General features: G+C 37.8%; 5 protein-coding genes across 8 annotated transcripts; 3 read left to right on the top strand and 2 right to left on the bottom strand.

Moving 5' to 3' along the window:
- Window positions 1-521: 521 nt before the first annotated feature.
- Window positions 522-2,243, bottom strand: LOC112467732 (probable serine/threonine-protein kinase dyrk1). Its single transcript, XM_025036480.1, has 2 exons — window positions 2,045-2,243; window positions 522-1,870 (listed from the first exon to the last, which is right to left on the bottom strand). The coding sequence occupies exons 1-2, from the start codon at window positions 2,098-2,100 to the stop codon at window positions 1,711-1,713; spliced, it is 216 nt and encodes a 71-aa protein (XP_024892248.1). The 5' UTR covers window positions 2,101-2,243; the 3' UTR covers window positions 522-1,710.
- Window positions 2,244-3,510: 1,267 nt separating this feature from the next.
- Window positions 3,511-7,518, bottom strand: LOC112467729 (DDRGK domain-containing protein 1). 2 transcript variants are annotated; one of them, XM_025036476.1, is made up of 4 exons: window positions 7,344-7,518; window positions 6,399-7,046; window positions 4,867-5,047; window positions 3,511-3,829 (listed from the first exon to the last, which is right to left on the bottom strand). In XM_025036476.1, exons 1-4 carry the CDS (start codon window positions 7,417-7,419, stop codon window positions 3,817-3,819), a joined length of 918 nt encoding a protein of 305 aa, XP_024892244.1. In that variant the 5' UTR covers window positions 7,420-7,518; the 3' UTR covers window positions 3,511-3,816. The 2 variants fall into 2 exon arrangements, with proteins under 2 accessions (XP_024892244.1, XP_024892245.1); XM_025036477.1 differs by lacking the exons at window positions 3,511-3,829; window positions 4,867-5,047 and having other exon boundaries at window positions 6,001-7,046; window positions 7,344-7,502.
- A 92-nt stretch (window positions 7,519-7,610) lies between these two features.
- Window positions 7,611-9,109, top strand: LOC112467730 (transmembrane emp24 domain-containing protein eca). Its single transcript, XM_025036478.1, has 4 exons — window positions 7,611-8,081; window positions 8,144-8,364; window positions 8,448-8,594; window positions 8,690-9,109. The coding sequence occupies exons 1-4, from the start codon at window positions 7,943-7,945 to the stop codon at window positions 8,837-8,839; spliced, it is 657 nt and encodes a 218-aa protein (XP_024892246.1). The 5' UTR covers window positions 7,611-7,942; the 3' UTR covers window positions 8,840-9,109.
- Window positions 9,110-9,209: 100 nt separating this feature from the next.
- LOC112467725 (TATA box-binding protein-associated factor RNA polymerase I subunit B) lies at window positions 9,210-16,434 on the top strand. 3 transcript variants are annotated; one of them, XM_025036463.1, is made up of 11 exons: window positions 9,210-9,337; window positions 9,428-9,787; window positions 9,875-9,968; window positions 10,111-10,315; window positions 10,628-10,769; window positions 10,858-10,997; window positions 11,116-11,331; window positions 11,566-11,795; window positions 11,871-12,060; window positions 13,979-14,419; window positions 14,530-16,434. In XM_025036463.1, the coding sequence occupies exons 2-11, from the start codon at window positions 9,701-9,703 to the stop codon at window positions 15,770-15,772; spliced, it is 2,988 nt and encodes a 995-aa protein (XP_024892231.1). In that variant the 5' UTR covers window positions 9,210-9,337; window positions 9,428-9,700; the 3' UTR covers window positions 15,773-16,434. The 3 variants fall into 3 exon arrangements, with proteins under 3 accessions (XP_024892231.1, XP_024892230.1, XP_024892232.1); XM_025036462.1 differs by lacking the exon at window positions 9,210-9,337 and having other exon boundaries at window positions 9,350-9,787; XM_025036464.1 differs by lacking the exon at window positions 9,210-9,337 and having other exon boundaries at window positions 9,350-9,787; window positions 11,599-11,795.
- LOC112467731 (isoaspartyl peptidase/L-asparaginase-like) lies at window positions 12,077-13,287 on the top strand. The gene is made up of 2 exons (XM_025036479.1): window positions 12,077-12,778; window positions 12,902-13,287. Exons 1-2 carry the CDS (start codon window positions 12,541-12,543, stop codon window positions 13,231-13,233), a joined length of 570 nt encoding a protein of 189 aa, XP_024892247.1. The 5' UTR covers window positions 12,077-12,540; the 3' UTR covers window positions 13,234-13,287.
- Window positions 16,435-16,501: the final 67 nt, after the last annotated feature.

Genomic DNA, 16,501 nt, shown 5'->3' on the forward strand with positions numbered 1-16,501 from the left:
CACACACACACACACACACACACACACACACACACACACACACACACTCTCTCTCCCTCACAATCAGATCCACCGGTTACATTTCTGTGCCAATTAAACTACTAATTATGTATAATAGAAAATTATAAAATATTCAATTTGGCTAGTCGCTTAAATCGTTCGTGCCTATCGCGACTGCCGCGCGACTATGAAAAAGTAATCGATCCATTGTTTTTTACTATATGGGGGATATTGATTACAAACTAAAAAATATTTTATTTAATTTTGCTCGATCGAATTTATACTCCGCGTTATTTCACAAAAATGGTCTTTTATATGTATGTACCTATATATATTAATAATTTCAACGTTCTTTGAAAACAGTCTTTTCGGTCGATTTGTCCTCGAGTAAAAGAGACTGCTACGCTTTTAATACCGTTTGTTCCGTCACTTCCTCTTCTCCCACCATATCCATGCGGAACCATGATGCGCATCGTCGTTTATCGTGGTATTTTCGTCTCTCACCCTATTTCAGTTCGATATAGGATTTTTTATTGTTTTATTGTTTTAAGCCAAAAAGAAATATATAATATCTCGTTAGATGGTTAGAATATGGTTATTCCACAAAAGTCATTTTGTTATTTCGATTTTATCTCTTGTAAATCGATTTCGACAGATATTGTTAGGTTTGTAACGCCCCACGACGTCATGCGATATTTGCCAACTAATCATGAACCAAGGACAATCTCTCTCACTCACATACGAAAGAAATTAATCAAGTATTCCATTTTGGCGACGTAGTTCATGTTTTACATGTTTGATTGTTTCAATGCACCTTTATTTCATAACTTTAAGCGCTTAAAATTCATCATATAATGTGTAAGCCCCCTGCATATACATATATATCCAGTACAGCGTGCGACCATAGAATTCAAAAGCAAAGTAAAAAAACAGAATTGAGAAAGTAAAACATCTTGAGAAGCGTATCAAAATTTCTCCGAACCATTGTCGTCGTTATTGCAGATTTAATATTTTCATTCTAATCGCGTCTTCGTGACATTGTTGTCGCAGAGAAAACAAAGCGATACACGTGTCAAAGCACTAAAAAAGAACTACAATTTGCATTTCGGCTATTTGCATCAATCAATGTCACGTATTTGTGTTGCTCGTGCTACCGAGAGGATAGCTCACTACAGTGGCATAACTTATGTTACTAATGACACTCAGTTATCAAATAATGATAATAAAGTCGGAAAGTTCTTTCACTTTCACTTTTGTAAATTACTCATATACTTTTCAACGCACATATAATGCAAGTCGATAGGATTTCAACACAGTTTTTGACATTTAAAGCTTACATTCGAACATTACAAATCATTAAATGGTTTATGCAGTACCTTTTATTACAGAGCTTTCACGTGCGTCACGATTTGTAGATTCTTTTGTCTATTCTTTATCGCGATTGTACATACTTAAGATATAAATTCAGATTAGATTGTTTTGTGCGAGAGAGAGAGAGAGAGAGAGAGAGAGAGACCCGCAAGCTTCAAGTTATGCCACTGATTGAGCACGTGGGATTAATACTAGATTCAATCGATCGCGATACCACAAATAAGAGCCATAATTCGCGCGAGAAATCATTTTAATCCTAAACCACTTCCGCGCGAGAAGCACCACATTTCAAAGGCCATAATAGCACACGTGTGAATATGTCCTGGTGAAAAACGAATCTTAACATGTATGCATGTCGACAAAGTTTTCCTTATTTTTAAAAATCGGTCCCCAAGAGCCGTACTTGTCATCCTTTCTTGATGATTGTTGCTGGCGGTATTGCTGCTGCTGCTGCTGCTGCTGCTGTTGTCTTGGCGACACGTGTTTTTCCTTGTCTTTCCTTCAACATTTACAATTGAGCATTACTATTCAGTTTTTTTCTATCCTGTGTTATATAAGTTATAAGATATTTTCCAATATTATATTAATAAGCATCTGTTGCAAAAAATTTATAGATTACGCAAAATTCATGATTTTATTGCTCTTTATTAATAAGTGGGAATATTGTACGTACTTAATTTCTTGATAAGGTCCTTTAATCGTGGTACCGCTAATGTTGGTGTATACCATTTTTCTATCGTATATAAATTTTAGACGTAACGAACTGTTCCTTCTTCTTGCAGTTTTCAATTAAACCGGGTTAGTCGAAGCAATCCGCGCTAATGATGAGCAATGGCTCGGAGGTAGTTTGCTGAATTTCTTATTGATAACACCTGGAAATTTAGTTGACGCAAAAAATTATCGACTGATCTCTCTTATCGCTATGGAGAGAAAAAGAGAAAGAAAGAATATGACAATATTTTAGTTGTACTCTACTTTAATATATTTAGTGTACTTGTATATTTTCTCAAGAAAATGTTGTTATACCCTTGTTACATACTCTACGGTACGTGATGCAAATGAACCAGAACTAATAATTCAAGCCGATTTCCAGTGTTGCCTCGTCGACTCCCTTTGCGCGTTCCAAGATTTTTGGCTAGCCTGCGGAAAATACCAATACAATGGAAGATAAAAATTATGAAAATTATAAAAATTATGATTTTTTTTGAAGTTGTAATTTTTATAGACCGATTATAAACGGTCGGCTTTTTTTTGCGAAATATATCGGTCGATACTCCATTATTCTGCTTCTGATGCACTTATTCATTATTAGAGAATGGAAATAGCTGATGATGTAAAGTCGAATGTTGCGAGAAATTCTTTCTGTAAAAAGTTTTTGGAACTATCGATGTATTCCTCTTTCTTCTTTCACTCCTTTCACTTTGCTTCTTTAATCTTTATTACAATCTTTAGCATAACTGTGTGTGTATTTCAACACGTTTGCATATTTTCCCGATATATTTCAAAATACGCTACAAAATAACAAAAGTACGCTTTGCAAACTACTAACGAGCACACGTAATATGTCTCAATAATATTCATCGAAATTTTAACACGTTCTTTTCTTTACTCTTTTGGAATCATGAAGAAATTAAGATAATGTCTCGCGACATTTCGATATTCTCAACTACTTAATTATACATTTAGATTAACGTAGCAGGATAAGAAGATACGTGAGAGAGAAATAAGAGTTGATGATGTCAATTCTTAATCCATCAACGGAACACAAGGAGGAGAGAGACTGACACCCTGACCACGTTAAAATGTCAAGAACAAAAAAGTAATCATGTGTGCGCGCGCGCGCGCGCGCTAGGTTTATTGAAAGAGGAAATTGAGATTTTTTAATGATCAAAGAGTCACGAAGAATTGGTGAAAATGACTCAAGTTTGGTCGACAAACAGATAAACAGGTGGATACGATCTTCGATAGATGGGCGCGGACATAACTTGGCGTGATTTGATCGTTCTTCGTCGTAGGAAAGGCGGTCGATTAAGAGATAGATCGATCGGTGTTTTTTTTTACAGTTTTCCATCTTCGTCACTTACCTGACGCTGGGTAAGAATGTCGGGGACGTGCCTTGACAATCTAAGATCTTGCACCTCATCGACACATAGATCTTAACGATCACCGTAAAATTTAAGTCTCGATCCGTAGTAAAATTCCACTTGAGTCGATTTAACACTCGCTTTCGTTCCTCGTTGAATGAAATAGATCTGATAGAAGGATGAAGGCCGGATCTGCCGAGTCTCAAAGTTAGAAGCAAACGTTACGCAGAGTCGCAACAAGACTCTGTTGGTTCTCCGTCAATTCTGCCGTTCTTACATAGTCTCCGACATTCCCCTTCCTCAATCTTTGATCATCGTCGAGTGGGGATACCGTACCGTGACCGTGGCTTCTGAACGAACATTAACACCTGGATCTGGATGGACACACTCACAATCAGTAGTTTATACACGTATACATTATAACTCGTTAATCGTCGCGTTAGCGTCGCGATTGTAGATACCTACCTACCTACCTACCTATAATCTATAAATATGCATCGGGGATCGAAAATGAGCGAAGAATATACTTTTCTGCCGATTTGCAACACCGGAAGTAACGCGCAAATTGCAATTGAAAAACATGCGATGAATCAATCGATCAAAAGCTTGCATCTTTATAATACTTTGCTGCAAACAAACAATGTGAAAAAAAGACTCGAATGAAAGATATGACAATTCTAATTTCCTTTCTTCAGAGACGATATCATGTCATTTCATCTATCGAGAATGAGATCGAGCCGTTTAATTTATCAGAATCGCGGAATATCCCCCCCCCCCGTCATAGCTGGGAGAATGGCGGGGCTCGGCCGTAGCCTTATTTACATTAATAGAACACTCGACACAAATTCATTAATAATTCATAGAATCATTAAGATCGTCTTATAATATCTTCGATATCGATAGCAGCTAATCGTTTAGCTCGTTAATTCGTTTGCCTTCTAACGCAAACCTACGTACTGCTTATATACGACGATAAGCTTACCTAGAGACTCGCTACTTACACATATATGTATATATTAGAGCCGCACGTTCTAATGAGTCTAGTCTAATACTTAAATATATATGCATAGCAGCAATAATTAAGTCTAAAAAGTCTATTAAGTTTATTTATTAACGAAATGGAAAAAAGACTCCGCTAAAAATAGAACGGTATAGCAGAGACGATTTTACTTCCTTCAACAGGATACATGCACGCCTATACTGGAACACAAATATATTAATCGACGGGAAAAGTTTTGCGGCTCCTCGGGCGGCAAGGAATACTGTCCGAAACGTGTTTCTCGAAAATCTCCACCGCCCCCTTCCCCCTGCCTTGTCTTTACAGACATTTATAGAATTCGCCAGTAATCGTATCCGCAGTCAATGATCTAAGAACAAGTGGATTCGCGCGAATAACGTTAAAAATACTTACACTTGGACGTGTACGGCCAACGGAATGTGATTTAAATGCATTTTCAGACGAGACGTCGCGTCGTCGCTTCCGTTGCCATATGCTCGCATGGCAGAACGACAACATCGCGTAGATTCATCGGACACATTTCCTTTCCTCTCCTTTCCTCTTTCAATGCTCAAAGAAATTTCTACTCTTCTACCTAGTGACATCAAAGAAATTATACGTGTTGTTCAAATCGTAGAGATTTAAATTTTGACCCGATTTAAGAGATTTTCGACCAACATGATCCGATGGATCGCATGCTTTCTCGAATACTAAAATTGAAAACGATCCTTTTTATTTTTGTATATGTCAAACATTATATAATACGATATATTGTCATCGAATACAAATTTTTCGACTGCAATGGAAAGATAACGCGGCTGTATTTAGACACAAGACGTGCTTTTTTACTATCTCTGTAATTTTTTCGCGAAACATATTTTTTATCCCATTTCAAAATCTTTCCGCTTTTCTCCGCCTCAATTGTGAAGAATATTTCCTCTTGTCTTCGTAATAGTAATTTACAATATTCTGAAACCGGAAATATATACATATATATAATATATATTTTTCTGTGACGAAACAATCGTGTTAGCGCCGTGCCCACTGCGGAATAAATTATACAATTCTCAGGAGAAAATGAGAATCGACGTGTGTAGTTCTTGTGGCTTAAGGTAAACTAGAATCTGACGCAACATCGATTCCATATGTCGTCAGTACGCACATCGCGTCGCAGAATTCCTTCCTGACGCCATGCCGCGTTATCGAAAGGTTCAACGAAGAAAAGCGAAATACGTCGTACGATTATATTGTCTTGACTCGTTGACTTAAAAAATAATAAAAACCATTAGACGGTGCATTTAGATCGGAAATTGAAATTAATACCTACTAATATATCTTTCGTTGAGTCTTTCTACTTTTTACATTTTCGTATTAATTTAATTTCTTAAGGATTCAAGGATATAAAAAAATAGTAGGATTAAAAATGTATCGAGTTACAATCAATTTCTAGTTTGATTCGTTTAGAGCTCCTGCTAATCTCTTTAAGTAAGAGGTAAGAGGTAAGGATAAGATTTAAAAAATGGTTGCATCACCAGCAGAATCACAAAGTAGAACCAAAAGGAAAACGTATTAATGGCTACTCAGAAGCGGTTAAAATTCAAAATTACTTTCAAAATGTAATAAATTTATATTATAAATAAAGATAGAACGTGTTAAGAGTAATCGCGCGGGCGCGTTGTACGCACTGTATGCAACAATCGTATTCGGTACAAAATATATGCAATAAGAGCTTTGGCGTAGCATGTATTTATTATTTATCTATATCTAACTAGCTGAAACGCTACAACTCTCAGCAGGAGTCAACGTAATTAGATTATTCGAATTTTCAGCTAATTCGGTGATACTAACTCGACCACGTTGTCGCACAAATTTAGCAACAGCTTCAAGTTCGTCTTCCGATATGTAAATAAACTTTCCTCTATCGTCAATTACACCGGTTAAATTACCATTAGCTTGCAGTTGTTGAATTCTTTCTACTACGCTCGCTGTCTTCAGTCCAAAATGCGCAGCTAGATCTTCTAAAACCAGTACTTTATTCAGCTTTATATACGTAAGAAATTCTTGCAACAAGTTCTCCTCATAATCTCCGTTTTCCTGTTGATAACCTTCCTCCTCGACGCTAAAAGCTTCCTTCATCTTCAAATATTCTTCGTATTCTTGCTTCTCCTTTTCCTCTCGAGCCTTCCTTTCCGCTTCTTCCGTTCGTAGTTGTTCGGCTTGTTCCTTCTCAGCCTGTTTATCCCTTTCCTCTTGCAAGTGTTGTTCCCGTTTTTTACGCTCTTCCCTCTCTCGTTCAGCCGCTTCTCTCTGGATCCTCTTTTCGGCTTTAGCCGCTAGCTTTGCCCGTTTTTTTGTTCCTACCTTGTGATCTGGCGACTCTACTTTGTCATCCCTTTCCCCATCCTCATCGTTATCTTCTGGATGATTAACCCGTCTATCGGGTCCATCTTCCTCGGGTCGATACGTAGCATTTGCCTGCATACGACGTCTGACATTTCTTACGGCGCCTACTCGTCTCAATCGTCCAGCTTGCGCCACCGCCACACCCTCGCCGTCGTCTCGAGCTTGTCTATTGGCTCGTACCTTCCGCATAGCTATAGAATAAAGAATAAAACTTGCTTATTTATCGAGGTTTTGAGAGATACTTGCGATTTGCGATCATGTTTCTCAATAAACAAGACATATGTGTATCCAAGACCTATTCGGTATTCGAAACTAATACGTTCTTGTGAATATAACTCGTTGGTAGTGGACATTATTCGACTGCGTGTGTTGTGAGTCACAGCACTCACAACCTAAAGGTTAAGTGACAAAGCTTTTTACCACATATGATTAAATTCATATGTAAAGCAACTCTTGACTTATTAAGTAATAGAGCGTGTGGAATCTACCTTGTAAGAAAGCGGTACATATGACAATTAGTACAACGATCGCCGCAGCGATAAACGTCAACAGGTAGACATCCATTCTCGACGAGAGAATCGACGGCGCCCGGAAGAGATACTTCTCGATTCATTGTCGATTATATCGATATTCGCCGAAATATCGATAAGTGAACGTTACCTGACGCCTGGCGGCGAGGTGGCGCGGCGGTGGCGGTGCTTGGTGGTGCCACCTGCCACCTGCCACCACTCACCACTCACCACTGCCGACTGCCGACTGCCGTCGTGAATGTGATCTGATACGTGCACTGTGCAGAGCAGAAGCAGATTACTGGTAGATGCGTGTGTCGACGTAACGTTCTGAGTAGTTCTGACGTCTACCAAACCAACAAGGCAACAAGTCAGTTTGTTTTCAAGACTCTGTCAAGAGTGCTCAAGAGGTTGTTTGTTCTTGCATTTCCAAGGTGACGTAGTTGCTTCCATCTGCTCCGGTTTCGCACGTCGCTGGCCCTCGTCTGGCATGTGTGCGAACGCGAACGTTCATTCGTGATCTCTCTCGTATTATCGTCTTGTCGCTGGCATTCTGGCAATACCTTATCGCGCGAAACATGTTAAAACTAAAACAGGCAAGTGTTTTTCTCGTCTTCCTGTACACTCTCCAGTTTGGGACTGGTCTGTATTTTCATATCGGCGAGACTGAGCGGAAATGCTTCATCGAAGAGATCCCCGACGATACTACAGTTTTAGGTAAAAAATCCACTTCCCCGCCTGAGCCTTTATGATTTCTTTATTTCTTTCGTAACTTGCAGTCAATTACAAAGTGGAGCTTTACGACCCAAGAAGCGGCGGTTTCATGCCAAGTAGCCCTGGCATTGGCATGCACGTCGAAGTCAAGGATCCCGACGACAAACCTATTCTCTCTCGAGTTTATAGCTCCGAAGGTCGAATTTCCTTTACCTCGCATACTCCGGGAGAACACGTAATCTGCTTGTACTCGAACAGCACCGCTTGGTTCAGCGGTACTCAATTGGTAAGATACCTATAAATGACGATGTTGGCTCAGTTGGGTCAGGGAGGGAAGTCTTGGCAAATATCTCTCTATCTCCGTTACAGAGAGTACATCTGGATATTCAAGTAGGGGAACATGCGATCGATTATGCCAATGTAGCGCAGAAGGAAAAGCTGTCGGAGCTCCAGCTTAGAATACGCCAGCTTCTGGATCAAGTCGGGCAAATAACCAAGGAGCAAAACTACCAGAGGGTACGAAATGCACACTTTCTATATAAAATATAAAGCAACTTTCCATGAGCTTTGCATTGGGAGATTGTTGCGTGAAAATGTTTCAAATTTTTCAGTATCGGGAAGAGCGCTTTAGGCAGACATCCGAAAGCACTCACCGCCGTGTATTCTGGTGGTCTCTGACTCAGACGGTAGTTGTCCTGATTATGGGTGCGTGGCAAATGAAGCATCTCAAGAGCTTCTTCGAGGCAAAAAAATTAGTTTAAATATTACGCGCGAATGGAACGCGCGTGTTGATTGATTTTAGATTTTAACAGCAGTCATCATTTACGCGTCTAAATTTTACTCGCTTAGCATTATGCACGTTCCATTATAAAGCATTATATTTGAGCACGGTGCTTATCGAGAATCCACACTTTTGTACGAACGTATCAGTTATTTCCTACAGGCGAATAAATTACTTGGGATTATACAATATACAATGATGCATAATATGTAGTAAAGTTATAAGAATAAAATAAGTGTCTTGAATAAAATGTTTCCTTTTTACTTTATTTCTCTATTGATCTATCCCTATTGTTCTACGGAATTTCTACGTCACGATCTTTCTCCCGATCTCGATGTATCGTCCTACGTCTTATACGAAAAATCTTTGCGGATTCCATCTAAATCTAATGTTTCATGTTACATGCATAATATATAGGTATATATATATATATATATATATGTTGTTTGCATACCCTACCCTAGTAAAGTAACTAGTGGTAAGTATCAGTAAGTATATCCACATGTGACACGTTGTTTTGGCTCGTCCCTCGTCTCTCTTTACCGCATATCCTTTCATTTCTTTACAGCTGTCTGGCTGTCTCTGCTCTCTAGTCTCTACCAGTCTCTACTAGTCTACTGTCTCTAGCACTAGCGGCTAGCGGCTAGCGGCTAGCGGGGCTAACCGTAACCACAACCCTGCACAACCACGTGGTGACTGAACATAACCTCGCGGTCACTTTTTGCCGTTTTGCGTTGTGATAGTAATAACTGGACTAACTGAAGCCTGAAGCCCTCAGTTCACCCCTTCGTGTGTACATCTAGCGTTTCGTACAATCGCTTTCAAACAGTTACTAAAGAAAATGCTCAAGTGTGGAGTCTGTGGCTGTAGCGATTTTTATAAAGCGTCCGGTTATTTCTTTTGTACGACATGTCAAACGCAAAGCCAGGTAAGGTTCTTTGTAGATGTGTACTCAACATCTTGAGAGAAGAACTGGCACTAATAGGTAGTGTACGTTCAACTTTTATTTGCTCAGGATGTCGGGCAAGAGGTAGAGCTGGAACTGCCCATAGAAAATACTACGAGATTGCGGAAAACGAAAATCCATCGTGCAAAAAGTGACAAAGCAGGTTTGTGTCAGGTTTATACCGATGTGTGCTACCAATAATGATAATCAAGCACGTTTCAACTTTACTTGTAGCCACAAGATTTGGGTACGACTCTGTTCTATGCTATATGCTATGCTCTGTTCTATGTTGTATGACGTTGCAGACGAGGTGCTCGGATGGACGTCTTGGGAATTATATAATTTTGTTTTAATTGGTTTGACAAACGAGCTTATCGAACTTGGTATATCAGCTGATATAAAAATAACAGTGTTGCAATTGTGGGCACGATATCTGGGAAAACTAGAAATAGCCTTTGTCTCCGCAAAAAAGAAGCCGATACCAAAACTGGCCAGAAGATATAGAAAGAGGTTGTTACAAATATTTTATCGTATACAAACTATTTGTGTGTGTGTGTGTGTGTGTGTGTGTGTGTGTGTGTGTGTGTGTGTGTGTGTGTGTGTGTGTGTGTTTCCAAGAAATCAGATATTATTTACAATCTTGTGGATACAAGAACAGGAAATGCTTATCAAGATACTTATTTTTATCTGGTTTAGATTTTCTCTGAGAGATCTTTCTGTTTTATTTGAAATATTTACAAAAATCCAACTTTTCAACAAGTTGCAACTAACGCTATTGAGATTAATGGATAATGACGCTGTGTGTATTTTTATATTTTATAGGGATGCTGAAATTATATATGGCAAAGTTTTGTCGCAAAAGAGAGCTAGGAAACGGAGAAAAACTGGAAGTAGCTTAGCAGATTCTACAGCTTCTACCTATCCAACCGAAGAAACTTCCTTAAGAGAATTAAATAGGAATAAAGTATGATTTGGCAAAGATATGTAGTTAATTTGTAAGATGCACGTTCTGAAAATTCATTATAAACATAATATTTATGTCTTATGCATAGAAACTTATGATTACTGCAGACTACGATAGGTTTATGCAATCACAAACGGGCTCAGAAGGAGATGTACTCAGTACATTTAGTCAAAGTGTATATAGCGGGCACTCCAGTGCGGGACAATCTTGCGAAAGTACGAGTACGAGGTAAAGAAACAAGTGTTGAAGAAAAAAAGAAAAGGAAAACGGCTATTGGACTCTCCGTTATCTTTCAATATTTTTAAATATTATCAATATATTTAAATATGTGTTGTACATATTACAGGATACAATTTAATTCCTCTGCTAAAGAGGAAACAAGTAGAATAAAAAATATGGCAAAAAGAGTACCAAGCCACAAGCGCAACAAATACAAACAAAGTCATGTAACGACTCGGTATAAAACAGGACCGGGATTGATTACACCTACAAAATTATGGGCAATCTTGTATCTGGCTTTAAGGATTCACAATCAGGATATACATTTAGGTGATATGATAAGGTACGTTGTGGATATTTTGCTCGTCATTTTCAAGCTCCAAGTTTTAAAATAATAAAATCATGACGTACGGCGTAACTGTAAAAGTAAATGGTTTTGTTAACGTCCTTTATGTTTATGTTATGTCCCACCGCGCATTAAAAAAATTGTCTCTGACCTTTTTAATAGTTTATTCTGTTTATAATAACATATTTATCATATATCGTGTACATTTTTTGCATGTATCACGTTTTGCAGATATGGGAGAGAAGGACATTTATCTTATTACAGACTAGATCGCTTAGTACCTCCCGAAGTATCTTTAACAAGAAGTGATATGACGTTCCTGTCACGAGCTATGGACATAACGCACAAGGGTATGAGAAGAATTATTGGACGGATGGCAAAATTTCTTGGAGTCACGAAAATAATTTGTCCAAATCTTTTATCCCTTGTTAATCGATATTGCACTGAATTAGCTCTACCAAGTATGAACGTCGTATGAATTTAAAGATCCTCATTTTCCATCACACAACGAGTACATATTATTATGATATTTATAGAAAGTATATCATCATATGCGGAAAGATTAATAAGTTTATCTGCTCCGAAAATGACGTTTGACAAAAAATCTTGTATTCCTACGTACGAAGGCCGTGCCATGGCATTCATTATTGTAGTACTGAAAACATTACTGAGTTTGGATGGTATTACGGAAAATGGAATTAGTAATGTTGCCGACAAGATTAATAGGTATGTAGGTATATCCAAACTGATTCATAATATTATAATAAGGTAGCTTGGAATGTGGTATATGTATACGTATGCATGGTACGTGTAATATATTGAGGAGTATGTGCGCGCGCGGGTGTCACGGTGTACGTGCGCGGCGATTATATATGTGAGAATTTAACACTTTCAGTACAATATGTACATACATACAATCACTGTAACAGTTGAAGGCAACTTGTACATAGCAACATATGTTTACATGTATGTGTGCACAGGTATTGCATAGGCATAGGCTATAGGGCATTAAATACTTATTAAAAATTTTGCGCACACGCTTAATATGCAACACATCAAATGTCAAATACATAGCTGATTATATTTATCTGTCAAATTATCTGTATTTTAAATCTGCAATAGTAGCATGTAGGCTTGATGCAAAACGTAGTCATTTATTAATTTGATAGATATTTGATATTTGATATTTATACATATAATTATATAATGCAGTGTCAGTGCGAAAACTTGGATACTCCATGTATACTTGTACATGGTGATGTTGGAAATTTTCATGATGCGCTAATTATTGAAAAAACGACGAGTTGTAAAAATGCAGCATCCACTGGATATCAAAGTTTGTTAAGTGGTGCAAGTTCTGTACAGGCTGTAGAACGTGCGTTATGGTGGTTAGAATGCGATGAATTTTTTAATTGCGGTTATGGATCGGTTTTAAATAATATAGGTATTAAAATGTGTTTACGTTAAAATATATGTATGTATGATACAAGAATAATTATACATATATATATATATATATATATATATATATATATATATATATCGCATATCGTGTCGCACAAAATAGGAGATGTACAAATGGATGCGAGCATAGTAAACGGCTTCAAATCGGAATGTGGATCTGTAGCCGCGATATCAGACGTGGAACATCCGATATCTCTTGCCAGATACGTTTTGGATAATTTTCCCAACTCCATCCTAGTAGGGGAAGGTGCAAGAAAATTAACAAGACATGCAAAATTAAACTGGCTGTCAAGAGGAAATATGACAGCACCTACGGCAGTTTATTTAGCTTGCGATAAATCGAAAGAAATAGGCACGTCTGACGTTAATTTGGATGGACGTGTTCAGAATGTTGAAAATCATCGGTTGTTAGAAGTACTAGGAAGTAAATTGTAGATATGACATTTCATAAAGTTACTTTCATATTTCTTCTAATATTGCAAGGAAAATATTTTGGCGAAACATGATTTTGATATATATATATATATATATATATATATATATATATATATATATAATATATAATATATAATTTTCATCTACGTAGATAGTGGGAGTACCGTTGGCTGTATAGCTTATGACGGATACGCTATAGCTGCAGGTGTTACGAGTGGTGGTTTAAACAAAAAAATAGTGGGCAGCGTAGGCGACTCTTCTATATTAGGTTGCAGCACATATGCGAATCGAAATGTAGGATGTTCTCTAACAGGTCATGGAGAATCTATTATGAAACTTGGTTTATCAAGAGTCATTGCGAGCGATATCGAAGATGGATGCTCCCTGCGAAAAGCTTTGAAGAAAAATCTCGATTACACGTCAACTAGATATAATCATAATTTTGGTGGTGTTGTATTTAACAAGTCTGGGGAATGGGACATGTATTTTACTTCGCATAAAATGCCGTACGCTGTAATTATGAACGACTGCGTGACTTTCGGTGCAGCTGTAGATGAAAAAAACGTGGAAAAGTATGTCGAATGTCGTCAGAAACGTCTTCCATGCACGTGCCGTTATCCTCTTGTAAATAATATATTACATTGCAATGTAATGCGACTTTCGATACGCTATTGTCCATTTTATTATTTCTTCCTTGTATTGTTATAATCATCATAATGTATCTCGTTTTGTTTTCTTTTTCCAGTGCACGTAATGACGAAGGTATCTGCGACACAAAGCTATTCAGTTTTCGGGAGTGGCAGAAATATATCGAGTGCAGAAGAGCCGTTTTAATTAACGCGCACTGTCCTACCAAGTTAAAATATAATCCAAACGTACCAGATGTTAATAGCTTGTATATTAAATTTTTGGACTCTACTGGTTCTAAAACAGACAGAGAAGAAGCCGAGATACGTACGCATAAGCATTTGATGCCACGTGATCTTGTTTATGCAATGAAACAGTGCATTACCAACGTAAGTTATACTGACTTACCATTGAATGAGGTAAATGAATTTTCTCCGACATTAACGCCAAGTCACTCGTATCTCGAACAATTGTTGGAACATCCACTATACGATCTTCCGAGTATGCTTCGAAATGACTTTTCGTCTGCAAAAAGTGGACATTTGACAAAATCAGAATTGTAAGTAACGCCCCGAGAGAGAGAGAGAGAGAGAGAGAGAGAGAAGTACGACTTGAAAAATAATGTAAAATATCACAGGTAAATAATCACGTGTCTCTTTTTCATTTTAGTATCTACAAGTTGACTTCGCAATACGGTATTCAATTAGATTCCGTTGATTCAAATTTGCACTTTGTTGAAAAAACTGTATCACTTTTTGAGCAAACAAAAATCGCCAAGGTGAAAGATTTGATGGGCACGAATGCAATAGAAGATTTTTTGGAAGAGGATGTGAAATGCGTTGAGAGAAAGGAAGATTTTATCGATTATCTACATAAAAAGATACCGTGTCAAATTAAAATTGATATAAAGAAAAAGCAACACTACGACGATATTCGACGGAATACAATCACAGATACGTATGCGTGTGAAAAAAACACTTGTGCGTTAGCAACTGCATCAGCTGATGAATATATATTTAACGAGATTCTCCCAGATGGTAAATTATCAATCCCAAGTAGATGTCCAGCAGATGATGAAGATAAAGATGACGATGACGATGCACGTTTAAAAGATATTGTTCCTGGACAAACTTTATCGGACGTATTATTGTTCAAGTTTTGTAAAGCGTACAATACAGATCTGTCGAGTACAGAAAAGAGAGCTATATTTAAAGATTTAAGGCTAACGAAGAAACGGAAGCGCAAACTTGTTCGAGACGTGCATGGTAAATTTGTCAAGCAAAATGATATTGATCGTCTCAGTATGGAAAGTCCAAGTAAAGGTGATTATTATTACGCGGAAGAAACCGAAGAAACTGTAAGTATTTCAGCAGATACTTCCGAACGTGAGAATATACTACCAGAGATGTCCGATATTTTAAATTCGAGCACCAACGCATCTGTTTTTGACACGTTGATCAACATGGAAAGCGGACGTGGCGTGGACGTGAATCAATCCATCAATGAGAAATCTTGTAAAGCACTTGAATCGCGTATCGACGACGCTCTCTTTATTTCGGATAAAAACCCGACGTCACAACACACGGACAATATTCTCAGATTGTTTAGACCTTTTAAAGATTATTGGATGTATCATTGCAATTTTAGCCGCGTGAAGCCAAAGACGTTCGACGTACTCGAGAAAATGCTGCCGAGGAGTTTTCGATGGTTATTAAATGAATGCGCGAACGTCGTCGAAATGTCAACGGCAGACCTGTATGAAGAAGTGTGCCTGGTCGAAGCTTATTGCGCGTACGTCTTGGAGCAATCCAAGATTTATTCGTCGAGCCGGTCGAGCGCGACAAGGCCGACAAGTAAAATTGAAACGTGCAACAACCGAGCGTACATCAATGTGATTTTGAAGAAATGGTAAAGCAAACGAACGAAAAATATCGTCACATTTGACACGCGGTGTCAGATCTCATTGTCAGATATATTCAACCTGGACGTCCTGGAAATAAACTGGAAATACATTTATTTTTATATCAAATTTTTTTTCTTATAACGTTGAATTTTTTTCACAACGTTTGATATAATTTGACAACCGTTAATGCTATCATTTACTGTAACTTTACTCTAAAGACACCATAATAATTACGTTCCGTAATAAATACGTGTCAGTTCAAAGTTCAAACACCCTACACACGGCCTACACACCTACACTATGGATCTTAATTTTAATAAATATTACATTACATGTATCAGCATATAACTTTGTCTCTCTTACATGACACGTTTTTTTTTTTTAAATACACATTACATATACTATATGTAACGTTACAATCAAAAATATAAAATTGAATATTTTAACTTGAATTTGGAGTAAGTGTCAGCTTTAACAATTAGAAAGGAGAACAGAGAGCTAGATCGATGCGATTTCTGTTCTTTCGAAATAAACGTGAATTTCTTAAGTATATATTCTCCATCATTTTTCATCGTCTAGTTTTAGTTTGATGCGCGTACCTATATTATGGAAAAAATAGAGAATCGCATGATTAGGCTCGCATGATTAGGGCTCTCGGTCTCGGCCCGCTCGGCTCGGCTCGGCTCGATCCGGCCGAGTCCGGCCGGCGTGCTCGACGTTAACAGCGCACGGCGCGGC

The sequence above is a fragment of the Temnothorax curvispinosus genome, unplaced genomic scaffold (assembly GCF_003070985.1).
Source record: "Temnothorax curvispinosus isolate PA1 unplaced genomic scaffold, ASM307098v1 QBEX01017793.1, whole genome shotgun sequence".
NCBI classification, from domain to species: Eukaryota; Metazoa; Arthropoda; class Insecta; order Hymenoptera; family Formicidae; genus Temnothorax; species Temnothorax curvispinosus.